General features: G+C 33.9%; 1 protein-coding gene across 3 annotated transcripts; it reads right to left on the bottom strand.

The window, feature by feature from the left end:
• LOC143229246 (lipopolysaccharide-induced tumor necrosis factor-alpha factor homolog) lies at nucleotides 1-27,949 on the bottom strand. 3 transcript variants are annotated; one of them, XM_076461308.1, is made up of 6 exons: nucleotides 24,532-27,949; nucleotides 23,676-23,859; nucleotides 9,886-9,933; nucleotides 8,875-9,000; nucleotides 5,256-5,442; nucleotides 1-1,342 (listed from the first exon to the last, which is right to left on the bottom strand). In XM_076461308.1, the coding sequence occupies exons 3-6, from the start codon at nucleotides 9,902-9,904 to the stop codon at nucleotides 1,234-1,236; spliced, it is 441 nt and encodes a 146-aa protein (XP_076317423.1). In that variant the 5' UTR covers nucleotides 9,905-9,933; nucleotides 23,676-23,859; nucleotides 24,532-27,949; the 3' UTR covers nucleotides 1-1,233. The 3 variants fall into 3 exon arrangements, with proteins under 3 accessions (XP_076317423.1, XP_076317422.1, XP_076317421.1); XM_076461307.1 differs by lacking the exon at nucleotides 23,676-23,859 and adding an exon at nucleotides 15,089-15,419; XM_076461306.1 differs by lacking the exon at nucleotides 23,676-23,859.

Genomic DNA, 27,949 nt, shown 5'->3' with positions numbered 1-27,949 from the left:
CATTATAGGTGTTTTTATTTTCAATGTTATTACATTAGTGCTATTTCATACTTTTATATTACAAACTTTACAACTATAAATCAAAGTTTTTTTCTTTCGTGAACATTTCCTAACGTTATCAGTTAGACTTTTTGAAGCATATTTATGATAAATTTAGTTTGAAAAATTAAGATACATGTTTTAAGATTTTTATTTTACTTATTTAAAACCATATTCAATTTTTTTTCCTATTACTAGATATTATCGATGGTAAAATTTGAGGCTGTATTCAACAGATTTCTGAGATAATACACGAATAACGTAGTAATATAGGTCTCTCTGTGGCGATAAATCGCATGTTTACGACCCTAAAAATCTAACTTCGACATCCGTAGTGGGCAGACACAGGTAGCCGATTGTGTAATTTTGCACTTAACAACAAATAATTCATACAAGTTATTTTAAAAGACCTTTTAATAAGAAAATATAATGTGATGGTTTGTTTAATTTAGTATTAATTTGTTTGTTCCTGATAGCAAACCTCTTGACAACAAGTTAAATTAAAGAGAGGTAGAATGCACGCACGAGTAAGTTCAAAATGAAGAATTTCCAAATAAGGCAGATCCTAATGTCTAAAAGGAACCTTTTCTAGGAATTTTTGGTGAAAAAAGTTAGATGAAAAACTCTTGTCTTAGAATTACATATTAGTGTAAACTTCACTAACACATATATATGCACATCTCATTTCATTTGTTTGTTGTTAAACTACATAACAGGCTGTTTCTATTCTTCCTGCTTTGGTGTCGAAGTCAAAATTTCGGCATTATAGGCCCTCACACTTACCGCAGAGCCATCTGGGGTTGTACGGGTATAGATGAATTACATACAATTGATACAGATCTTAAATACTATCAAAAACATTTTCATAAAATACTGCCGATCTAAAATTATCATTTTCAGCGAATAAAATATTCTCATTTAAAAAAATAATAAAAATTTCGAGTTCTAACATCAGGGTTATGGGCGCCAAGAGTGTTGCAGACGTGATATGTAAGAAGAAAATTGGAGTAAGAATGAAAATAATTATTCAATATTCAATTATAAGTAAAGTAATATAATACACAATTAAGTTATAAGGCACTGTGGCACAACTTATTGTAAAGGCGAGATTAAATTGTATGTAATATACATATGTATAATTGAAGTATATCGGTTCGATAACAGCTTTAACCACTAAAAAATTAAAGGTGTCCGTTAGCAACATTTTCCACTGGCGGTTCCTAGATGAGTTTTACAAACTGGACAGTAATGCTTCGTGTCTTTGACGGAATCAGAAACCATGGGAATCCAAAAGAGAGGCAAGCTGTGGATTAAGTATATATTCTCGAATGAAAAACGATAAGTAAGTTTCATCTAAATACAAAAACCAAGAACATCTACAATGTAGTTAAAAGCTGATAAAACAAAATATCCTGGCGGTAGTCTGGTGAAAAAGTAGGACCTAAATGTCTTTAGTTATATAAACAATAATGTATAAACAATGTATTTTCTTCACATCAAATGACACTTATTCTCCAGTTTCTTATTTTTCGTTAACGAATATCTTGTCTCTATGTCAAACAATGAAACAAAATTACAAATCATACTTATTTGACAACACATATATATTATATATAATATTAATGATAATAAATATATACAACCTATATGACCTGAAATAAGATAAAATGATGAACAAAACACCTTTTATAATCACTGTCTGTAAACTGCAATACATACTTAAATTTGCCGTTTATCTAACCAGAAAGAGACAACGATAGCAACTTTTCACTAAAGCTAACAGTCTATTCAAAAGATAACTGTATGTTTTTAATTTGATTTTCGCCTGTTACTAAATGAGTTAATGCTATATTTATAACTGTCAGTTGCTTTCAGCCATATTTTCTGGCCAACTCTGTTTAACGTGAAATCTAATCTCACTTGCAAAATATAACGTTTGGATAAATTATATACGTTGCTCTTATATATAAAGCTGTTTATAATAAGATAAACCTTTATACATATATAGTTAAAAGTTCACTGCGTACCAATGATCTAGAAGTAATAAAAATGCTTTTAATAAAAGGTTATTACACTATTTTTAGTATCACAGAAGTAATTAGCTTTTAAAAGTGTTATAAGCTGATTCACTAAAACTTTACATTAATTCAGAGAGTGAAGCACTATAGAACAGTTCACTGATCTTATAGACTTTTGAAGTAACTATCTTATAGTAGACCGATATGTGCAACAGTTTTAGTCTTTATCGTATTAAAATAATAATATCAGTTTAACGTTTTATTAATAAATATAGTACCTTGATCACATTTAATTCATAGAGATCATCGCCATCTATTAAAAATTATACATTTCTGCCAAAGTTTAACAATCATAAGTTTATATTTTTAACACTTAGACAAAGTTTATTCTTTTGTTATACGTAATCTAAGCAAACCATTCTGCACATTCAAATAGAATAGCATTATCGACAAACAATAGGAAATAGGAAATGGCAAATAACCAGATGATTTATACATATATAAGCTGAATAAAACTGAACCTAAAACAGAGCTTTCAGAAACAGTACATTTGATAGAAATAAATAGAGAAATAATAATAATTACATTGTTACTTTTACAAAAAAAAAAAAAACACACCAAACAATCTACGAGCTACAGCTCTGTCGAAAATTTTGTTGAATATACCATGCCACAAGTTAAAAATTTCTACAATTTCAACCTTATTCCACTTTTACAGTATTTTAACTTTTTATAGATGACTTATGAAACAATTCCTTTTCCCCATGTTTGTTATGTTAAATCAGCATTTTTATTATATACATTAAAGTCAATTATTACCACCAAACTGTCTTTTGATATCAGAACGTGTTCTATATACGTAGCATGACTTGTTTTCCATTATACAAAGTTTAATTTTTACATCAAAGTCTCGTCTTGTCTACGTATTAAGTAATATCTTCTCTTTACAAATAATCAGTTTGTTCCGTTTTTCTTTATATAGCGTGACTTGTTTTCATAATCATATTGTTTCCATTTCAAATGTTATCCTTTAAACTATGTTTATCTGAGAATCATTATTCTCTTTTCGTCTCTTAGTTTTGGCTTAAAGCTAAATATTTTTCTCACATCAGACAGTATCTCTCTTATCAAACAATACCATGTCTTCACCCAAACAATATTATGTGTTATAACACTGTACTATTTGCAACTCAAATAAATTAGTATATTCATGATAATAATTATTATTTATATTCAATAGTCTTCATTGAAAAATATTTTTCGTACTAAATAATTGTAAGGTTTACATTTATCAACGCCTCGACTTTGTCTAAAAACATTGGAAACTTTTCACATTGAAGTTTTGTTATGAAGCCAGATAAAGATTTTGTGTACTTTTATTTTCTCCATACAATGTTTGTCTTACGTCAGAATGTGTATTATTTTATTTAAAATAACCTTTTTTGTTTAACTCTATACAAAAATATCCGTTCTTGACATCACACAAAGAACTTCTTCCACTAAAAAATGTTTTTCTTCAGATGGCATATTTTATTTGTGCACGAAATAATGTCTTATCTCGGAATAAGTTGTTGATTTCATAATATACATTTCTACTCTGCATGTAATCTATATGTTGTTTTTAAAAAAAATTCTGTTCTTGCATCGAATTTTGCTTCTATGCCAAATATTGAAATTTTCTTACAACAAATATAGTGTTTTAACATTACATAACTTGCTTTTATGTCTTGTAATTTTTTTATTACAATACCTTATTCTACTTGAAATAACATATTGTTTTGGTTCAAATAATGTATTGATTTTATATCAAAGTCTAGTCTTTACAGTGAAAACCGAAATAGTTTTCTTTCAGTGAGTTTAAGTCATTAATACGTTCTTAAGACAGTGAAACACAAGACAGTCCTTTTTTCAGTTAATTTAGGTAGGTCTTCACTCTGTTCTTAAGATAATCAAACACGACATAGTCCTTCTGTCATTTGGTATAGGTGTTTACTGTATTCAGAGCAAATGAAACCCGTTTATGCTATAAACGCCCGCACAAAGCAACTTTAGGCAATATCTTCATTTAATGATAGAAAGAATAGTTTTAGTTATTTTTCATATAGACACTTTACATATATTGATAATGATTAAAATACTAATCTGAGTAATTCATACTTGTTACTTTATATACTGAACAGATATTTGTTGTTATTTTATTAACGTCTTCACGTTTATACTATGAGCTAAAAATGGCTGCTGCTATGATTTTTGCTTTGTTTACGACCTCTTTGGTGGCCTAATTTAGGATTTTATTCCTAAAAGTTCTTTAAAATGTTAAAAAAGATAAAAGAAAGAGGATCTGGTGAGGATGTTTGTTCTGGAACCCGTTATGATTCTCGACGCCCCCTGTCTCAAGAGGGCGAAATACGAACCAATTCTTTCGTTAGTTTAAACACTTAGCATGTTCAAACGATAGTTTGAAAAATACCTTTTTTTTTTTTAAGTTTCTATGGTCCAGGATAATAAAATGTGAGAAAGTTCGTGCATTTATTTTTTTCTTTTAGGTTTTTCGTATATCCCAATAACAGCAAAATGCGATCCATTCCATTTTTTTCTTTTAGCAGACATCTACTGTATATTCCCACAGTAGTATAGAATTCTTTTTTTTCTATTAGTGAAAGTTTTTAACATATATCATGACTGAAAATATGAAACCATTCTTTTTATGCTACATAGGGCATTCAAAACGTTCCAATAATAATAAAACATCAAACAGACCTTACTTATGTAAGGCTTAGATTTCAAATGTAGTAAATTAATTATAATTATGGATCTTCTGATCTCAGTTCTTTAACATAATACAGATTTTGTTCCTATTAGCCGAAATCTTTACAGTGTTGCTTGTTACATCGAAGAAGAAAAATCTGAATTTTCGTTAAAGTCACTTTTTATTCTCCGTGAAAAAAAGAGAGAAAAAAGATGAACCTTATTTGTTTCAGGAACTTAATGTGCTTCTTGGTTTTAAGTCTTTTCTATATTACTTATTTATGTGACTGAAAGATACTACTTGTTTTGTAGTTACTGTCCCAAATGACAGAAATATGAGGTAGTCCTAGTATCTTTAGAATGTTTTCATAATAGGGACTACTTTCAATTTAATATCGGATAAATATTGTGTATGTGCGTGTGTATCAATGATGGTTTTTACAAACTTACCAGAATGCACATAAACATAACATCCAAAGACAGGCAACATTTCCTACTTCACGTTCTATCATGGTGACCACTGTATTACGACAAATCCCACAAGTAATCTGTATTGGTGACTGTCCAAAAGCGATAACCACTACTTGTTGTACTGGATGATTCATACCAGTGACGACAAAAGTAGCCGGACCTGGCACTGTAAAACAGTTTTAAACAAAAAATAACAATGTTACATAAATCTCTTATTCAAACACTTAGCTATTACATCATAAGGAGAAAATAATAATTCTATATTAATCTCAAATACAAAAAGCCGAAACAAGGTTATATCATATACTGGTACAAAAACTTATCCTTATCTTAACAAGTTAACTCTTCGTTAACAAGTAAAAACTTCCGTTTCGTACGTCGTTCTTACATTAACAATTTAACATTTCTCTCTTATACATAAAATATTACGATATTAACAATGGTGCATAACTTTATACTTACACAAAAACACTGGTTTTGTGAGTCACGTCATTCAAACGATACTACGCTGTTCTTATCTTTATAAAATAATTCTGCTTTGGTTTGTTATATCGATAAGAGAATACTGCTGTTTTTTATTTTCTTTCAGAATATGTCTTCACAAGTTAGCGCGGCCATTTTATAACTTGCTTATTTTGAACATGATTTCTTGTACTTATACTTGTCTTGATCATTGAACACTACTTTTTTTGCACTCTATACTTGTTTGTTTGTTTTTGAATTTCGCGCAAAGCTACACGAGAGCTATCTGCGCTAGCCGTCCCTAATTTGATAGTGTAAGACTAGAGGAAAGACAGCTAGTCATCATCATCCACAGCCAATTCTTGGGCTACTCTTTTACCAACGAGTAGTGTAATTGATCGTCACATTTTACGCCCCCGCGGCTGAAAGGGCGAGCATGTTTTGGTGCGATGGGGATTTGAACCCGCAACCCTCAGATTACGAGTCGAACGCCTTAACCCACCTGGTCATTCCGGGCCCACTCCATACTTATCTTCAAAGTTAGCAATGTTTTTTGTATGTTATAAATAAAGTTACCACTAGTGTTGTGTAATTTTTGTTTGTTTGTTGCGTTATAAGCCTTCAGATTTACTACTGCTGAGTCACTAGGGGGAGGGCGTTTTTCACATTGTATTTATCTCTACAATTCAATACTTTTGCTTTTTTAAAAATAAAATGTTACGATCTTGACAATATAGCACTGCTGTTTTGAACAAATCATTATATCGACTCGAGAACACTTCCAGAAAGTTGGAAGATGGTTAATGTCATTCCTCGTTTCGAGAGAGATCATAAAAATTGCCCCAATAATTATAGGCCTAGTAGTCTTACATTAATAGGGGTAGAAGTCTTTGAAAGTCTGATAAAATACTCCTTGCAAGCCATTTAACAAAGGTTAAGATTTTGTTAGAAAAGCAGTGTGGTTTTCCATGACTTCTCTTGCTAATTTTTTGCACTCTTTGAATAAGTTACTGCTTACGTAAATGAGGGCACAGGTGTGGACTTTATGCATCGGATTATCGGAAAGCATTTGACAAGGCATCACATAAAAGCTTTATTAAAACTATCTCTGTAGATATTGAGAATAAGTTTGTTCATTATAAAGGAAAACTGGTTAGAAAGAACAAGGCATAGGACTGTTATGAACAGAAGTTAGTCAAGCTTAATTAATGTCAGATATAGGGTAACCTCAAAGTTCAGTGTCAAGAAATTAATTAAATATATTGATGATATTAAGGTTTTGGATGCTGCTAGCTGTTAAGAGAATGCTGCTGCTTTACACAATGATTTAGATTGTTAGTAGGTTGGGCAAATAAACAGCAAATGGCTTTTAATTTTAATAAATGCAACGTAATTCACATAGTATATTAAAATTTGAATTATGAGTATAAATAACCTTGATGGGAATAACACTGATAGTGATTATGGAAGAAAATGATCTTGGTGTGTTCTGCCTGATCAGTTTCTTAAGCCATTCAAGCAGTATGTTGTTGCTAGTGGTAGGATTGAGTTGTAATTATAGAAATATTGAATATAAGCCTAAAAAAGTTATAATTTTTTTGTACAGGTCATTGGTTGGGCCACGTTTGCAGTAGTGTGTTCAGTCTTGGGTGCCTTATCTTAGGAATGACACTGAACTGTTGGAAAGTGATCAGAGGACTACAAGAACGACACCTTAGATGAAAAAGTTTTTCATATGAGAAAAGGTTAAAATATTTGGAAGTATTTACTCTTGATGATAACAAAATTAGAGAGGATGTGACTGATGTGTTTGATATTGTTAAAGGAATTGACAGTGTTGCTTGCACCATTGTTTTTCGTACTTAATGGCGAGAACGAGACATAGATATAAATTTTAGCAGGGTATGAGTCACCCCGAACGAAGACAATTTTAAAATTTTCTTACTCAAGGTGGTTGGTTTCTGAAACGAATTGCCTTGATGTATGATGGATGTAGTTAAATTATCAAAGTTTAAGGAATAAATATTTGAATGATAAGAACAGGCTTTAAGTGTCTTCGTTTAATCTTAATGTTTATTTTAGTGTATGGGACAGCCTAGATGAATCCGCAGGTTTCTTGTCGTCCTTTAAGTGCGTGAATATATCGTTATCTTGATACGATAACGCTAATGTATTGTGTGTTAAGATTGTTTTTATTCTAAGAAGAAACCCCTACCGTTATTCAGAACTGTCTTGTCTTGACAAACGAACCCTGCTGTTTGGGTATTAGAATATTGTTATTTTGACAAGACAAACCTGATGTTTTGAATGTTATAACGAATACTCATCTTAACAAGATAAACCTACCGTTTTTCATTATATAACACAAGCTATATTTTCAGAGAGCAAGGAAACAATTATTTAACAGCTGTGCGAATTTCACTTTTACATTAGACAAAACAAACAGGCTCTTTATGAAGATGTGATATCACGGATATTGCTAACCGCTAAGCGGTTAGACTCCAGATTAATAAGCTAAAAGCAAAACAAAAACGACCAACACAAAAGAAAAAAAAGGATAATATTATGTAAACTAAAAATCGCAGTTTCTACCAAATGTACCACGTCTCACTGTTCCAAGCCAAACTTCTTTATAAGCCAAATATACATCACAGTCATGTATGTAATAAAACGTACATTATTCGTATGTGTGTATATATACATAAATATATCCAACGGAAGACACGTTCGTGCTATTGCATCGTTAAAATATGAACTAACAGGCACTTACAGCACTTACACTGGTCTTGGGTTCACTCTTGTAAGCACATGATGGTTTTTGCAGAAATGCAGTTTATGTGATAAACAAAACTGAATAATAATTTATTTGATAGGTCTATTCTTAAGATAGGGCTAGACGTTTATTACAATAGAAAAAAACCATTGAATTTCTTTTAATTTAAATTGTTTTATTTTTCATTTCTATGAACAGGTGTTAATTCTCTTTAGTCTAAATGTTTCCAGTTTCTTTTGCAAAGTGTTCATTATTTTAATTTTCAAATTTACAATCTGTACAGTAAAATATTAAGATTATTGTACCCTTCCCACAGGTTATTTCTACTCAGTTTGTTTAAATTTCTAACTGATTATTTCTTACTTGGCTGTTGCGGTAGTTGAGAGAGATATCCATCATTAGGCCACACCGGAACTGGAGCACGGTAGCCAAGTGGCTGTTGATTTACTAGAGTCTGGCTCTGCCAGTAGTTGGGCGGAGCTCCAACATCTGAAAAAGAAAAGGGAGGATTATGTCGGTTTCACCATGTCATTATCAGTTTTCAGAGTACGTTTTAAATAAAAAAAAGCACATTAAGTGGAGAACTTCAATATAATTTCTTTCATTCCACGTAATTATAGAGTTCTAAATCTATTTTTTTCGAAATGTTTCTTATCATATTTTTGTCTCTATCATCAAATATTCACGTTTTTTAAGACAATAACTACATTTATAAAACAGAAAGTTCACACAAAACATAATTGAAGGTTTGTTCTTCCAAATAGAACATTATCTAATAGCTACTCTAAAAGTCAGAACATCATGCAAGTTGTCTTGACTAGCATGACGTAATCTTTAGTAGCAACAAAGTTGCAATTCTAATTATAATAAGAGCAATAACATCAGAAAGAGTGTATAATAGTACTTTAACCATATCTTGTCTTTTGTTATCCCTTTATCGCAACAAAATATTACTTACTTTATGAAACTGTAAACTACTTAGTTTCTAGTCAGAAAATCTTCAAATGTTTGTGTTCAGGAAGAACAGCATAAAATACTTACCTTCTCAGAAAGAAAACTGTCAGCTCTTTACTCTCTCAAAAACAGCAGCATCAAATATTTTGTTTCTTTTCTGAACGACGATATAATTCTCCACAATCGGTATAACTCAGCGGCAAGTTGTGAATCGAATGAAACATTGAGTTTTATATTAATTTTGGTATATCGATTATTTTATATCTGCTATATGAAAATAACATTCTTCTTCTCATACCGTGTTCTTCCCAACAATATCCACTTGTCATCTTTATTAAACGAAAAACATTTAATTTCAATTTCAAAGCAGAATATTGCAATAACTAGTTATGTGATAAGCATTTATCCAGACTGTTCTACCTTTATTGTACGGATCCATTTTCTACGCTTTCCGGAAGCGTTTTCTTCCTGGTGACAAAAACAACGAAATAATTAAGTTAATGTAATCGAAATAAAACACATAATAATATTATGGTTTAGAAAAGTAGATACTAACTGTAACAGCGAAAAACTAACTGGAGCTGCAGATAATTTCATAACCATTACATATATCAATAAACGTAAACGAACTTGGCAGGGATTTAGTTTAGAGAGAGAGAAGCCTGAAGAATTCTTTCCCCAACAGGGGTGGTCAGGAACTTTGTGGTTCCTCTTCGTCCTCTCACGTAAAAGATTATTTAACTGTGCTTGAATTTTGCCTGTACTTAATTTTTACTTTTTTAAGGTGATGAATGGCGATGGGGCATTATAAAATTAACGGATGAGAAAGAGCGAAACAAAGGCGGAACCGGAGAAGTGAGCCAGGCCACAGCCCAACAAGCAGCTATCAAAGTAAAACGACCCGATTCAGGGCTGGGCAGTAGTATTGCTTTGGCTGGGATTTAAAGATCCAATGTCTGAGACTTGGATGTGGGGGGGAAACACGAGTGTCCCGAGAAAACCCACTTTCACAGGACACGCGCCACATACTAATTATTTGTTTGTGTTTTTTTTATAGCAAAGCCACATCGGGCTATCTGCTGTGTCTTCTGAGGGGAATCGAATCTCTGATTTTTAGCGTAGTAACACCGAAGATTTATCCTTTTCCTACTATAGGACTATTCGTCGTGAATTCGAAGGTAAAGGTGTACTGTACGGATAAGCAGAAGAAGTGGAAAGTTTATGAGAGTTATTCATACTTCACAAAATTGTTTGTTTGAACAGTTTACATTTTCATGTTCCTCGTGGTACAGCGGAGTGTTTGTAGAGTGGGCAGAGCACAGTTAACACATTATGTAGCTTTGTGCTTAGCTCCGAACAAACAAACAAATTTTCAAATAAAGTTATAAAACAATATAACAGCAAATGCTTACAAACTTCTTCAGACTAATGAATAGTTTTATTAGATATCATTAACTCAATATACATTCAGCTATAAGCGAAAATTACTGGGCTTTCTTTAAATTTTAATAATACGTGCCTTCAAGCAAAAGATGAATAATGTGTTGATTTTTTTACCAGTAAGTTGATTTTTCACTCTTAAACATCACAGTAATATAGTTTATCCATTATTAAAACTACATTTTGTTCATTTCTATTACTCCTAAAACCTCTTATGTAAATATATAAAGCCGCATGAGTCAAAGGTAGCAACATATCAATAACTGTTTTAGCATGTATGAGGAGAGTTTGTTTTAGTAGATTCACACTCAAATTTAATCGGTTACGAAAAACATCTAGATAAAGGTTGCATAAACTGATGACTTACTCAGAGAAAAACGCAGCATTTAAAAAGATCAGAAGAGAAGAATTACTGGTTGTTATCTTAAAACATTAAATTTATTTTGTACCATTATTTACGAATGTTTGTAGTTTTAAATATTGGTTTAGCGCAAAACCATAAAATAGCATATCTGTGTTCAGAAATCAAACTCCGTATTGTAGCTGCACGAGTTTGTAAACTTACCACTAACCCTCCAGGGGTCGTGTATAAAGCGAGATATAAATATAAATGCAAAACTAATTCCAAATGATTAAATAATGCCCGACACCTCTTCTAGTGTGTTTAACATGAAACCTAATTTTATTTGAAAACACTTTATCAAAACTATGTGACCGCATAAATTATATAGGGGTAAGTGAAGAAGTCCTTACGTTCTCCAGAGATAAACAAATGAGAAATTCTAGACTCTTTACAACATAGTTTAGGAAAATCAAACCCTTTGTAAGTAAAGCTTAGTGAAAACAATGCCAACAATGTGACCGAAAGTAAGTTTTCTGGTGGAAAGTCTGAGAACGTATAATACTAAAAACCGGGTTTCGGTATTTGTGATGAGTACAGCACATATAACCCACTGTACAGCTTCGTGCTTAACAAAAAGTAACAGGAATAGCACTAGCACAAGCTATTTATTCAAAACGAACACTAAAAACGTAAAAATGCAAGCAATTTGAAAGGTAAATTCATTATATTAATACATCTATATACACTACTGGCCAAAATCTTAAGGCCAATGAACATAAAAAGAATTAAGATGCATTTTGCGTTGTTAGACTCAACCACTTATTTGAGTAGAGCTTCGAAAGATGAAAATAAGAAAAGGGAAAATAAAAAAAACACTTTTTTAGCATTTAATAGGGAAAATGTGAACACTATGAAATTAGCCTAAATACCAGCTGGTCAAAAGCTTAAGACCATACCAAAAAGAAATCCTAAACAGGGTAGGAAATGTCCAACAAGAGGTCTCAGTAGTGAGTTGCACGGCCGTCATTGCGAATAACTTCAAACATTCGCTTTGGCATGCTCGTTATAAACGTTTGCAGAATGCTGGCTGGAATGTTATTGCAAGTGGTGAAGATGGCTTCACAAATATCATGCACTGTTTGGAATTGTCGTCCATTTCTATAGACTTTTCTTGCCATCCACCCCTAAACATTTTCAATGAAGTTCAGTTCGGGCGAACATGCTGGATAGTCCAAATGAATCACGTTATTCGCCGTGAAAAAGTCCCGCGGGCATTGTAGATTACAGCGTTGTCCTGCTGAAAGATCTGGTCATTTCCACACAAGCCATGGCTTTCAGTCAATAAGGATGCTTTCTCCAACATGCCAATATAACCAGCTGCTGTTTGACACCCCTGTATAACTTGAAGCTCCATTGTTCCATGGAAGGAGAAAGCACCCCAGATCATGATGGAACCTCCTCCACTGTGTCGTGTACAAAATGTCTCTGGTGGAATATCCTTATCGTGCCAGTAACGTTGGAAGCCATCTGGACCATCCAGGTTAAATATTTTCTCATCAGAGAACAGAACCTTATTCCACTTTTCTACGTCCCATGTTTGGTGCTTCTCAGCAAATTTTAACCGAACTGTTTCGTGATGTGGAAGGAGGTATGGCCTTTGAAGACATTTACGGTTTTTAAAGCCCATCTCTCGTAGATGCCGTCTTATTGTTCTTAAGCTGCATTCTGCGTCCGTAAGGGTCTTAATCTGGTTCGACGATCGGCTAGTGTCTTGCAGGACAACCCGTAGAATCCTCCTGCTCAACGCCGGCGAAATGTTCTTGGGCTGACCACTTTAAATTCTCGTTCCGTATCCCTCAGGGTCTTTTAAGAAATTTGCAACAGCGGTTTTACTTCGCCAAATCTCACCAGCGATGGCACGTTGAGAGAGACCTTGCTTTGGCGGCTCGACAATTCTGTCACGTTTAAACTCTGTCAACTTTTTAGTCTTTGCCTTGTTGTTACCCAATGTAACACAGGAGATGTCAGTGGGAGATGTTGACAACGCTAATGCTTGAACACAAATGACTAAATTTTGTTACGTGTTTACTGAATAACGGTATGGTCTTAAACTTTTGACCAGCTAGTATTTAGGCTAATTTCACAGTGTTCACATTTTCCCTATTAAATGCAAAATTTTTTTTTTTTATTTTCCCTTTTCTTATTTTCATCTTTCGAAGCTCTACTCAAATAAGTGGTTGAGTCTAGCAACGCAAAATGCATATTTTTTCTTTATGTTCATTGGCCTTAAGATTTTGGCCAGCAGTGTATATATATATATATATGTATTCAAATTCTTTACAGTATAAGCCAAAGTCAAAGTCAAAATAACTCTTCTCATAACCCAGGGACTACAAACTCATGTTCCGATGAAGCAGGTTACAACCACCATTTCTGCTGTTTTTAAATTTCAGTCTTGTTCTCGTTTAATATACATTGAGTTGTAAGTCCTCAATCATGGAATTCGTTGTTTTGCCACAGTGTTGGTTTGAAGAGCCTTCCCAGAAACATTTAATCCATTCCCAAGATGCCACTGCCTACCAGCCTAAAAAGCTCTTCTCTACCGTCTGTTCTGAATTATGGGACATGAAATTTAACATTTATTCAGACTAAAACTACCTCAAGTAATTCGGTATCTCTCATACCCATCAAGTAACACTCTTATTCCTTCCCATTAGAGCCAAACCTTAATTCCATGAGGGGACAGAAGAGAAAAAGAAAGTTCTGAGCCCCAGTGGTTGTCTCTCAAGCCTCTTTGAGGCAGACCGATCATGGCCAGGTAGTTAGGGCGTTCTACTCGTAATCTGAGGGTCGCGGGTTCGAATCCCTGTCACACGAAGCATGCTCACCCTTTCAGCCGCGGGAGCGTTATAATGTTACAGTCAATTCCACTACTCGTTAGTAAAAGAACAGCCCAACAGTTGGCGGTGGGTGGTGATGACTAGCTGCCTTCACTCTAGTCTTACACTGCAAAATTATGGATGATTAGCGCAGATAGCCCTCGTGTAGCTTTGCGAGTTATAAAACCACAACTACTACCAAGAAAAACAAATAAATGGTCAAGTGAAATGTGATTTGATGTGAATATCGTTATTAAAGACGATGAATAATCACCTGTGTACATCTTTATTCTGATATATACTGATTTCTTTTGTATTTAAAAATTTCGAAACAAGGATCAATTCAAATATGCAACTGCTTTTATTCTGTTTAAAAGGATAAGCACTATGTTTACGAAATTCAGAACATCTGGGTTGCATACCACAGCGACCATTCCATAAATTTAGCGCTTATTTTTGTTTGGCCAGTATTCTGTGTTATTGTTTTCCTGGAAAGTGAATCATATCCAAGTAGGTGGAAATATAAAAGTTTGTATAAGTCAAATTTAATGTCTAATTGAACATGCATAATAGGAATGGGCAGTACCATAAGGATAATACACACACGTAACAACGTTGTTAAAAGCGTAAATACATTGAAATCAATAAATGTCTACCAGCCATCTTCATGAATAAGTACTTAAGTTCACAGTTACATCTAAATGTTTCTCCTCATGACACATTGTGAATGGCATGCACAGGGCAAATGTGTAAAATGTAAAACAAGGAATGGTAGTGAAACACAATCTCCACACCTGATTTTTAACCAGATCATTACAGAGTTTTAAGAACAGTGTGCTTTCATGTTTTGTACTGCACTTGTTAAAACCCCATAATTGACAAATTGTGAATTCACTTTACAGGAAGTAAAACAAGGTATTTCTACGCAGAAAATGTCTTCTTGACAATTGTATATACTTACTATGCCTGATAAGATGAGTTGAAGTTTTTTCATAAACGTAGATTGTAGTGTGCAACTTGCAAAGCTGCAAAAGTTGACTCTCTTACAACACATTCATGGAAATGAAATAAGATTTGGGACTTCTTATCTCACAGATATCTCCCAATGGCACAGCGGCATATCTGCTAACTTACAATGCTGGAATGCGGGTTTTGATACCCGTGGTGGACGGATAGACCATTGTGTATCTTTATGCTTGGTTACAGATAAGTCCTCCAGGTTATCATAGTCACTACTGTGGAAACAGAGAATATGTGTTTGTAGAATTTCTCCACTAGCTTAAGTTGTTTCACTGAAAGTAGAAACCAAATATATCTTATGCTGAAGTTTATGGTTGCTAGCGTAGCCTCTTCCTAAAAAACAAACAAATAACATTTAGTGAAGGTTAATGAGCTGAGAATGGGTTTCATAGAAAATCAAGCTCCTGCAGAACTCCGTAATGCGTTTTCTCTGGCAACGCATTACTCAGCAACAACTGAGAATACAGCACACATCTTCTAGAATGCTATTAACACCAAGCATTAGGTTAGTATCCACACCATTTCTCTGTAAAGATGTAAACTCAGCAGTGGTATATCAAAACACTTTTTTTTTTATGAAGAGATAAACTGTTTCTGAGAATACTGAAAGAAGGTATTATATGGAATGCGCAAATTCTAATTTCAATGGTGTGTGTAACTTGAAGACCACTAGATAACACTAATTAAGACAATTCGTAGATTGATACATCAAAAACTGAAATGAAGTTGCAACGTTTATTTTCTAATAAGCAATATTTGGTACCGAGAAGTTATTACGATGTCTTATGATAATTGTTATAGGCACATAGAAAGTTAAGGATATATATTTGTAGAGTACATCACAAATGAACGTAACTAGGACAACTAAGATTATGAACTGGGGTCTTAGATACTGACAGTTTATGTTCGCTTGGAATTCTGAAATTTAAATAATTGGACAAACTTTTGCAATTCATACTTTTGGAGCACTTAGGATTAGTGTCAAGTTACATGTTAGCCAAAATGACCTAATGTTGTGCTATAGTGCGAGATCTTGCATGTAGGTTTTATAAGCACTCTATCAGTCTTCCTTAGAAAGTGCAAAGGAATTGCTCTTTATAATAGCTCATTTTTACCTATGCCTTTTTATAACTACAGTAGCAATCGACGTTCGTTTTGAAAATCTTAGAGTTGTTATGAATTTTATTAACAAAAGAGCTACATATCATATGATATAAATTTCATTTAGTTTAGTATTAAGTTATTTGAAGCAACCTTTTCATTTAATTAAATTTCGAATGTAAATACTTGGAGGGGAACAGCACAGAATATTGTTTTTACTCTTGCTACCAATTAAAAAAAGAAACAAAACATTTCAAAAGTGGCACTATGATTCGTTAAACCATCAGAAGGAGTGAACTCGGATAGGCTTTAGTAAAATTTGGGAATGCACAGTCACCACAGCATCAGCCCTGTGCAGAAATTAGGGATTCTACACTGTGTCAATCAAAATAACACGGCAATACCTAGAATTAACTAATCAGAAAAAGTATGAAATAAGGGAAAAATCAGAATGCGACATATAAAAATTAACTAATGAAAATGAGTTCGCTGAAACAAAATCCAACTGACTGAAGTTAATCTTTTTATAAAGTCTGGAAACGGCTTGAATTTTATTACAACAAATATACACCTTTTCACAATTTTTTATCATCATCTACCCAGGTACAAGTAGTTGATACACACACTTATATGAAACTCTTGCTTACATTATGATATTGGAAAAACATTTTTATAACACGATGTGCAACCCCAAACTTCGCGAAATTTTTATCTTATGTGTATGTAACTTTGCAATAGGGGTCACGACTTCCCAGTTTCGCCCCTGTTTCCCGTCAGGGAGAATTTTATTTTTCTTCATTGTAAAAAAAATTGAGCAGCTGAATTTGTTGGGCGTAGTGAAGCATAACAAAGAAAAAGAGATCACACGCAGATTTGACGTTTACGGAGTTATAAAGCGATGAAAAGTATCAGAAAAGGTTCTGTATTATCAGTTTTTAAAGTGTTTGTACATTCCGAGTATTCGAGTGAGTGAAAAACTGTCATTTATTTCCAGAAATTGAGAAAACTTTGAAAAGTGTTCTCGAACCTGTGCTATTTGTTTACAAACACACAGATATGACGCCATGAACATGTTACACGCGGATCTAATGACTGGCACCATGGGTTATCGGTTAGTATTTATAAAGTATGAAACAAAGACATGATCAGAAATTGTTTTAACAGCTTAGAGTAGGACTGCTTTCTTTAATTAAGATGGTTTCCATTATTTTGTGCTTGTTGATGCTTGGTTCTTTGCCTAAAGTTAAAGTGTTTTGTATAGATATATTGTGGTTTTTGGATATACAATTATGATAAATATGGAAAGTTTATTAAAAATCTGGTTTCCAATTTTCTTCTGGTTTCTCCGATGTAGAATACTGGACAATTATTAAATGCTATTTTATAAATGATATTTTCTGTTTGTTTTAATATAACACAGCAACTGTCTAGTCCAGGGTTGTTAGACAACATTACACTGAGAAGGTAAACCAGGTTCCTTAGCATAAAACATATTCCAATATACGTGTTTGATGAAGTCTCAGAAAAAGAAACAAACTTAAAACCATAAAGTAAAATATATTAAATTACCAATAGCAACAACAGAAACAAATGTACGTACACAGCTGCAGTAATAAAAGTAAGTGGGCATGGATCACTTCTCACAATACCTATAACACTCTGCATGATGACTTACTGAGTATAACCACAGACGCAAAACTGAGATAAAAATTAGTATCAAAGTTTCGTAAATCAGATAGGTATGGGATAAGAAAACTTGTAGGCCTCAACTTACTATACGTGGGCAACAAGTCAAATCACTGTAATATTCATATTATAGCATCAATTAATCATTTAGGGTAGCTGAATGTGCTTGCAAATATTTACTTAGTGGAACTGTAACTGTTGGAAATCATGTATTGAATGAACGCACCGATTTCGATGCACCTGATGTTTTCACATCTGAATGACCATCATCTGTTGTGCCTGTTTATTTTATTTTCGTTTCGTAAAGAGGAGAGAAATATTCACGTTGTTTTGAATTGATGGCAAAATACAATGAATTTGCTCCACAAAATAAGATTATTTTGGCAAAGGTACTTTTACGTCTGTGAATTAACGACACTGAGTGATGACTAAGAGAATTAATTGTAAAAAGTTTGCATTTCTAAACCTCCATGAGTATGAAGATATCTTAAATAAAGACATTTCAAAAGCCATGGAAGTGTTCAAAATACTGTGCTCTTTCAATAGAATAATATTCTTGTTAGAAATAATGCATGACTCACGCTTGATTACAAAGTAGTAATATTACTGAGTTGGTTTGTTTGAAAAAAGAAGGAATGAGTGAATTTGAAAATATTCGCAGGATTTTAAGGTATAACAAAAAAATTATAAATATATGAAGGTAATACCAAAATGATAAGGTCTGTAAATGTTTGTTTGTTTTCGAATTTCGTGCAAAGTTATACGAGGACTATCTCCGCTAGCCGTCCCTAATTTAGCAGTGTAAGACTAGAGGGAAGGCAGCTAGTCATCACCACCCACCGCCAACTCTTGGGTTACTCTTTTACCAACGAATAGTGGGATTGACCGTAATGTTATGACGCTCCCGCGGCTGAAAGGGAGAGCATGTTTGGTGTGACGGTGATTCGAACCCGCGACCCTCAGATTACGAGTCGGGTGCCTTAATCACCTGGCTATGCCAGGCCTATTGTATTGGAATGGCTTCAGAGAGTTTAAAACTTCATTCTGAAGTAAATATTCGTAGATGATATGAAGCCAACAGATATGCTGTTAATACTGCAAAACATAGTAAATTTTAATAGAGAACGTGTAATAACGTATAAAAACGGTAAATTTTAATAGAAAATGAGTAATATGCCAAACCCAATCAAGGATGAATAATACTCAGCACAAATATTCCTTTTAGAAACATAACATTATTTTTATCACGAATGGGACACGAGAAAATGTCTTGGAAAATAATAATCCTTCTATTCTTCTAGAATAGAATATCCGATTGTTTACTGAAGTTTTCTAATTAACACTTTTACCGTACCAAAATAGGGCTAAATTTATGACGATATCAGGCAAAGTTTGAGAGAAACCCCATTCTTTTCAGAATAATATTCAATTATAATTATAGTACATTAAAACTTGCTACGCTACCAAACAAGCCCTATTACATAAAAAGTAAAATCAGAATATGTGATGTTTCTATCAATGCACATCACCAACATACTAGAAACCCAGCTGAGACTCACCCAATGAGTTATTCAGGAAGTAATTTTGGTGTAAGGCCAGACAAATTTTGGGAGTCGTTAAAATTGACAAAATTAAGACTGTTCACATTTTATTCATCTAGAATTTATAACTGGAGGTAACATCATATATTGCATTTTTTAAAAATACAAATAGAGATATATTAATTTATTAAGTTGTACAACCTACACATCATAATTCTACAGAACATTTTGGAATATGCTGAAGGATTTAATTAAGCAGTTGAGACCAAAATCCTCCATTCAATGTAAGTTGATGGAGCTTTAGAATTAAAACAAAACGCACCAGACTGTAAGTTCCCAGAAAATGCTTCTCGGAATTGGAATGACTGTTTAGGTCACAAGTGACGCTACACAATATGAGGGCATTGATCAGTACAACTCCTACACCCCATTCCCCTTATGTCCAAACATTTAAGGCACAAAAGGCATCCAATAAATGAACAAGAAAAACCTATGTCTCACATCAATCATGTGTTCAACGCGTATATTATAGAACATTAAACAAATTTATTTACTCCTGCACATTAAATAATACAATTTTGGCTAAAATGTTTACGTATTTTATAACAAATAAGGTCATTAAGATAGAATATAAATACAGTTAGCACTGCTAAATTGAGAAATGCAGAAAGCTATTCATGCTAAATAGCCTTGTTTGGTCACTGTCTTATTTACTGTTTGTTTTTTTGTACTAATGTTCATTATGTGGTAAGGTGATGCAATACATCCTTCAACCTTGAAATTTTAACGTCATCCTAAACAGTAGTTATTTTGGCGTCTACCAGTAACTTTCCCGTAGTCCAATGACGTTATAAGATTCTGGATATATAGTACACTGGGAATACCATACCGTTTTGGCACAGCCTATTTGCTTCGCACCAGTCGAATAATTTCACGTACTATAACTTCTGACATGTGAAAAGGCATGACTCTTCACCAAGCATAGAGAAACTGTCTGAACAAAGCGTTGACAGGCTTTGCAAAGCACATTCTTTTATACAAAACACGTGTATGTGTGCTCTGATGAATAAATGCTCAAAAGAACTTACACAACCCAGAAAAACAACTCATAAACATTTGTCCAATCATGCGCTACCTTCTCTGTTACTACTCTCGCATTTACTCAATAACGATTCCATATATGTAGACAATAACATCAGTATTGAACACTTTGAAAACATGTTAGCCAAGACTGTAGTTTGTACACACACTAATTCTAACTAACCACAGCTGGGGCAAAAAAGATTAAAACATAAAACATTTGACTAACTGTCGGTGGGGTGGTCCTGGATGAGAAAAAATCTCATAAACTTTATTCTTGGCACCTCTGGTATCTGCCACAAGATCTGTAAACTCCACTCTGTAGTAAATTTTTCTCTTACTTTGGTTATCAATCTCTACCCAAAGTACCTTTGGTTTTTAACTGACATTAAAATGAAATAAATCCTGCTAACCACATTAATGAACGACACTTAACCTGATGGTACAGTCGTGAACTACAATACACAAACAATGATGTACAAGTTTTCTCTGACTCGCTCTACACTGAAATCAAATGAGCTGGAGAGTATAATTCCATAAGTTATTTGATTTCATCATTGTCGAGGTGACTATAGCATGTATAATTATGTTCTACTGCCAGGAAACTCGTTAAAAATGGACAGTCCTCTGAAGAGCGACATTTGGGAGTCAATAACATTACACAGGTAACGACATTCTTTGCCAAGATGACTCTGCTCATTGGTTATCAGCAAAATATGCCATTTTTTTAAACACAATTGGATAGCTTCGGACGGTATCTTGATGACATCATGAAATTGGTGAAACGTAAGGTCCTGATGAAATAATGGGACCCACCAAATCTAATGTCACAAAGGTCAAGGCTATGCCAAAAATCAGAAAGGTTAATTTTGCAGATATTAATGTGCCAGTACATTTTCAAAGCATTTTATATTTCTATGTGCAAGTTTTGTACACGTAAGCATTTCATACATTGTAATTTAAATCTCGTTATGAAAGTTCTCTGTGCACATACCAACTATGTTTTCAATTTTATTTTTAATGCTGCACGAAGGTACACATTCCGTCCAGCAAGTTTTAATGATACTGACACTTTCTTAGAATCCCTTATAAACACGTACCCAGGTGCAAAACTCATTTGATTGCATATGCACAATGCTGATCATGGGTATGATTGGTGACTGATTGAGTCATTTAAATGCAGTAATGCAGTTATATTATGGCTAATTTGATAAGATAGCGGGTAAGAACAACCACCTTTACAAATTCTAAAGGGGTATAATGCTGACAGAGAGTGCTAATCTACAATGTAAAATCCGCAGTGTAATTGCATGGTTTCAAATGTGTTGATAATATAAACTGTGAATCAAAAGTGATTCAAAAATTTGTATTTAACTCTTATTTGCGTTAACAGTAGATTACAAAAAAATTAGAGAAACCAAAAATGTTCAGACAGAACAAATGACTTGTATGTAAAATGAGAACAAACTTACGGAATGGGTTGAACACTGGTTATTTTAAAAAAGCGAATACTATCCAAAATGTACATGAACCTTTTTTCCTAAATATGTTCACTCCAACATGTAAACAATAACATCAGTATTGAACACTTCGAAAACATGTTAGCCAAGACTGTAGTTTGTACAGTCTTGTTTGTTTGTTTTGAATTTCGCGAAAAGCTACTCCAGAGCTATCTGCGCTACCCATCCCTAATTTAGCAGTGTAAGACTAGAGGGAAGGCAGCTAGTCATCATTACCCACCGCCACCTCTTGGGCTACTCTTTTACCAACGAATAGTGGGATTGACCGTCACATTATAAGGTCCCCACGGCTGAAAGGGCGAGCATGTTTGGTGTGACGGTGATTCGAACCCGCGACCCTCAGATTACGGGTCGGGTGCCTTAATCACCTGGCTATGCCAGGCCTATTGTATTGAAATGGCTTCAGAGAGTTCAAAACTTCATTCTGAAATTAATATTCGCAGGTGAAATAAAGCCAACAGTTATGCTGTTAATACTGCAAAACATAGTAAATTTTAATAGAGAACGTGTAATAACGTATAAAAACAGTAAATTTTAATAGAAAACGCGTAATGTGCCAAACCCATCCAAGGATGAATAATACTCAGCACAAATATTCCTTTTAGAAACAAAACAATATTATTTTTATCACAAATGGGACACGAGAAAATGTCTTGGAAAATACTAATCCTTCTATTCTTCTAGATTAGAATCTCCGATTGTTTACTGAAGTTTTCTAATTAACACTTTTACCGTACCAAAATAGGGCTAAATTTATGACGATGTCAGGCAAAGTTTAAGAGAAACCCCATTCTTTTCAGAATAATATTCAATTATAATTATAGTACATTAAAACTTGTTACGCTACCAAACAAGACAATATCTAAAAAGTAAAATCAGAATTTCTGATGTTTCTATCAATGTACATCACTAACATACTAGAAACCCAGCTGAGACTCACCCAATGAGTTATTCAGGAAGTAATTTTGGTGTAAGGTCAGACAAATTTTAGGAGTCGTTAAAATTAACAAAAGTAAGGCCGTTCATATTTCATCTAGAATTTACAACTGGAGGTATCTGTGCTAGCCGTCCCTAATTTAGCAGTGTAAGACTAAAAGGAAGGCAACTAGTCATCACCACCCACCGCCAACTCTTGGATTACTCTTGTACCAACGAATTGTGGGATTAACCGTAACATTATAATGCCCCCACGGCTGAAAGAGCGAGCACGTTTGGTGCGACCGGGATTCGAACCCGCGATCCTCGAATTACGAGTCGAACGCCTTAACACTCTTGATCATGCCGGGCCCCCAACATACTATTCTATTTCTCTTGTAATGAACAAATATTTTTTTCGAGCTTATAATACAAAACACACAATTACGTCAATAATTTTCATAAGCCAAAATAATCATCTGGCATCAATTCAAAGGAGCTGTCCCCCAGTGGCTCAGCGGTATGTCTGCAGACTTACAACACTAAAAACCGGGTTTCGATACCCGTGGTGGGCAGAGCACAGATAGCTCATTGAGTAGCTTTGTGCTTAATTCAAAAAACAAACAAACAAACAAACCAAAGAAGCTTTCTTTAGAATGTAGATTAATTTCAATGTCGAATTTACCAACTTAGTCTTCAATCGACATTTTTGAACCAAATGCAGACGAATGACCTGCAAAAGTACAATTAAAGTAGACTCCTCCCATTATCTTGTAAAATCTGTTACACAAATCCAGCGTGAGGAGGTCCAACTCGATATTAGGTGGAAGTCCATTATAAGATCGGTCAGTCTAATCAAGAAAGCTTTCCTGCACAAAATAAAATAAGTCTGTTTCAAAAGTATTTACAGCAATAACTTGTACACCCACTAAATTTTCGCAGTTAAATAACTAACAATACAAATAAAGTGTATTTCATAAGTTTTTATCAGCTATTTCAAATTTAGTGTATCTATATTAATATATATTTTAAAACAAGAGGAAATTGTCAAAATCCGTAGCACTTTAAAAGTATTTTAGACAGGATTAGATTAAATTAACTTACGAGCTCTTTTTTATTACTTTTTGTGTTTGTTTCTTATAGCAAAGCCACCCCCTGATTTTAGTGTTGTAAATCCAAAGACTTATCGCTGTCGCAGCAGGGTACTTCATATTTATTAGCTGTAATTTTGTGCGCCAGTAATACTAATCATGGGTGGCGTATTAACCCCCCATTCGATTTTATTACGCATCAAGATCTTTATCAGCTTACCCTTAAACCGAAATTCTTTTAGGCACAATTAGAGTGAGTAAACCACGAAACATTGAGCGCGGCCAAACACATCAACCAAAAGGGTTTAACTGTAGTTAGATCTCGAATCGGTCAAGAAATGACAGTCATGAGCTGAAAGTTTGTGCTTGAGAAACAATAAAAAACATAAAGCCGCTATTTCGTGGCTAGAGTAAATTTCTTACGCACGTTTATAAATAAAATAAACTTACCTCACAACGTTAGCTTGGGCGACTTTCGAATAATGCCAAATGATAACATTTAAAGCCTACCCTTCAGCGAAATATCCAGTTGTTGAGTGATACATCATGGGTAGAAAAGCCATACCTTACTCGTTTAAAGTGTACTTTGAACATCAAATATAATTACATAAGTTTCTCTAAAGAAAAAATACACGCATAAGATAAGAATGACTGAAAGTAAATATTAACTCAAAGATTAGTGATATCTTAGAAAGACTACTGCAACTTTCTCAAAGTCCAAAGATAAGAAAATATATACTTTTTATTGTGCCTATGGTTACAACTGCAGTATGTTTCTAAAGGTTATTTATAGGCAGAAAGTCTTGGATATTGATTTTTTTTTGTTCCTTATATTACATATGTTTAGTTCTTCAAATCAATGTATTTAGGGTAACCAGAAAATAAATTTACATACTGGTGTAGGATTCACTCTTTATGGTTGTTGTTAATGTGAAGAGCTCAATGTTGTTCAGTTTTAATCGTATACAAAATAATATTCCTGTAAATTCTAATATACCTTTAAGTAACAATGTAAAATGATAAGACTTAGTACTAGATATGTTTGTCCGTCTTATCTCTATTTAAGACAGTTTGCAATGGCCAAGAGAACGACATCTACATTTAGCAACTGATGGCGAAATAAAAATTGTTGTACCGGTGTATTTTCTTAATTTACCGATCGATGTAGAACATGAATACATTAATATATTGAGTCTCTTGCAGACCTTACAGATCTGAAATTCGCAATTCTGAAACATCTTGACAGAAAAATAATCGTACAATTTGCGACCCATTTCAGCGAACGAGTTCAGACATACAGCAAAACGAGATTCCTACTGTGTCATTAATTTTATCAAAGGCCCAGCATGGCCATGTAGTTGAGGCACTCGACTCGTAATCCAAGGATCGCGAGTTCGAATTCCCGTCACACTACACACGCTCGCCTTTTCAGCTGTTGGGGCGTTATAATGTGATGGTATTTCCCACTATTCGTTGGTAAAAAAGTAGTCCAAGAGTTGGTGGTGGGTGGTGATGACTAGCTGCCTTTCCTCTAGTCTTAAACTGCAAAATTATGGACGATTAGTGCAGATTGCCCTCATGTAGCTTTGCGCCAAATTCAAAACAAACCAAACCATTTCTTCAAGAAACTAGTAGTAGAATTTCTAATGTACTATCCTTTCATTTTTTTCAGTATGGCCACATTTCAACACCTACGTCTGATCATATTTTATCAAATAAATACTTTCAGTTACTACAAATTTATTTTTATTGTGTATACTACAGGTACAATGCAGAACTCTTTTTCATAACCAATACACAGATAGTTATTTCAACTTATTTGGAAAACTTATTAATGTTAATGCAATATCCTGAACAAAGAGAAATGTGCAGCAACTGTCTAATCATGGAACACTAATTCACAAAAAAAGTAAAGATGAAAAGAACGATGTTTCGAAGAACTTTTTTTTTTCTAAGAACGAGATTGTAAAACGAATCAGAACCCGAGGTTTCAGTTTCAGTTACTTTGTGCTTTGTCCTTGCTTTTGCCTCTCTTTCTCACCTCTGCCCGACATGGTCTCATTTAGTAAATTTTTTCACCCCAAAACTTACAAAGTGAATACTTATTTGTTTTTTGAATTTCGTACACGAAGGCTATCTGCGCTAGCCGTCCCTAATTTTGCAGTGTAAGACTAGAGGGAAAGCAGTCAGTCATCATCACCCACCGCCAACTCTTGGGCTACTTTTTTACCAACGAATAATGGGATTGACCGTAACATTATAATGCCCCCACGGCTGAAATGGTGAGCATGCTTGATGTGATGGGGATTCGAACCCGCGACCCTCAGAGTAGGAGTCGAGTGCGTTAACTAACTGGTCATGCCGGACCACTGGCGTAAGTATAACCCTACTCCTTGTGTTTTATTTTACGTTTAATAACATTTGGTTCCAGACAAATTATTTTAACAATTTTATTCTTATTATAATTTTCTATATCTTTAAAATATGGCGGAGCATATCCATGTTTTTCTATTCTGATACTTAGATTTCTACCCGTATTCCCTTTGTAGAGATTATTACAGTCCGCACATTCTAATCTACAAACTACTTTTTCTTCAGTAGCAGTCGGTTTTATTATATTCTTAAAAATTGTCCTTTTTTTTTTTTTACGGGTAAAAACACAAGTTTTCCTACAACTAGAAGCGTATACATCCTTTCTCTTTCTTTCCAAAGTCGTTTTATCATATTTGATAGGTAAGGTACACAAAAAATTACACAATAAATCAAATTATATGAATAATTTTTGTCTAAACTTCTGTGAACTTATCAGTTAAATATTTTTAACCACACTAATAGGTTTGGTTTGTTTTGAATTTCGCGCAAAGTTACACGAGAACTATCAGCGCTAGCCGTCCCTAATTTACCAGTGTAAGACTAGAGAAGAGACAGCTAGTCATCACCACCCATCACCATCTCAGGGCTACTCTTTTATGAACTAATAGTGGGATTGACCATAACATTATAACGACCCCATGGCTGAAAGGGCGAGCATCTTTGGTGTGATACGGATTCGAACCCGCGACCCTTGGATTACTAGTCGAGCTCCTTAACCACCTAGCCATTCCACACTGATAGGATTATCATTCATCCCTGTTCACCAGTACATTTTTCATATGTTGTACTTCTTTGTCCAGCTCTTCTTTTGAATTGTAAATACGAAGAACTGGTAAGCTAACAGAAAAAAAAATGACTGTGGAATTCCTTATATACCTCACGTATCAAATACGATAAAAAGATTTTGGAAAGAAATATTAAAGTTGTATAGGCTTCCAGTTGTATGAAAATTTGTATTTTTTCCAGGAAAAAGGATGAATATAATCTTTAAAAATATATAACTAAACTAACTACAATTGAAGTAGTTTACAGTGTAGAATGTATGGACTGTAATAATCTCTAATACAGGGAGACAGGCAGGAATTTAAAGTATTAGAATAACAGAACATGGATATACTCAGTCACATGTCTGTCCAACATTTTAAAAACAGAACATTGTAATAGAAATTATTGTTTGTTTGTTTGTTTTGGAATTTCGCACAAAGCTACTCGAGGGCTATCTGTGCTAGCCGTCCCTAATTTAGCAGTGTAAGACTACAGGGAAGGCAGCTAGACATTACCACCCACCACCAACTCTTGGGCTACTCTTTTACCAACGAATAGTGGGATTGATCGTCACATTATAATGCCCCCATGGCTGAAAGGGCGAGATTTGGGATGTAAACCCGCGACCTTCAGTTTACGAGTCGCATGCTTTAACACGCTTGGTCATGCCAGGCCAATAGAAATGAAATTGTTAAAATAATTTGTCCAGAACCTAATATTAATAAATGCA

Source organism: Tachypleus tridentatus, chromosome 10 (assembly GCF_004210375.1).
Source record: "Tachypleus tridentatus isolate NWPU-2018 chromosome 10, ASM421037v1, whole genome shotgun sequence".
NCBI classification, from domain to species: Eukaryota; Metazoa; Arthropoda; class Merostomata; order Xiphosura; family Limulidae; genus Tachypleus; species Tachypleus tridentatus.
Note: the sequence above shows the minus strand (reverse complement) of the source record. Positions and strands in the feature narration are given on the sequence as shown.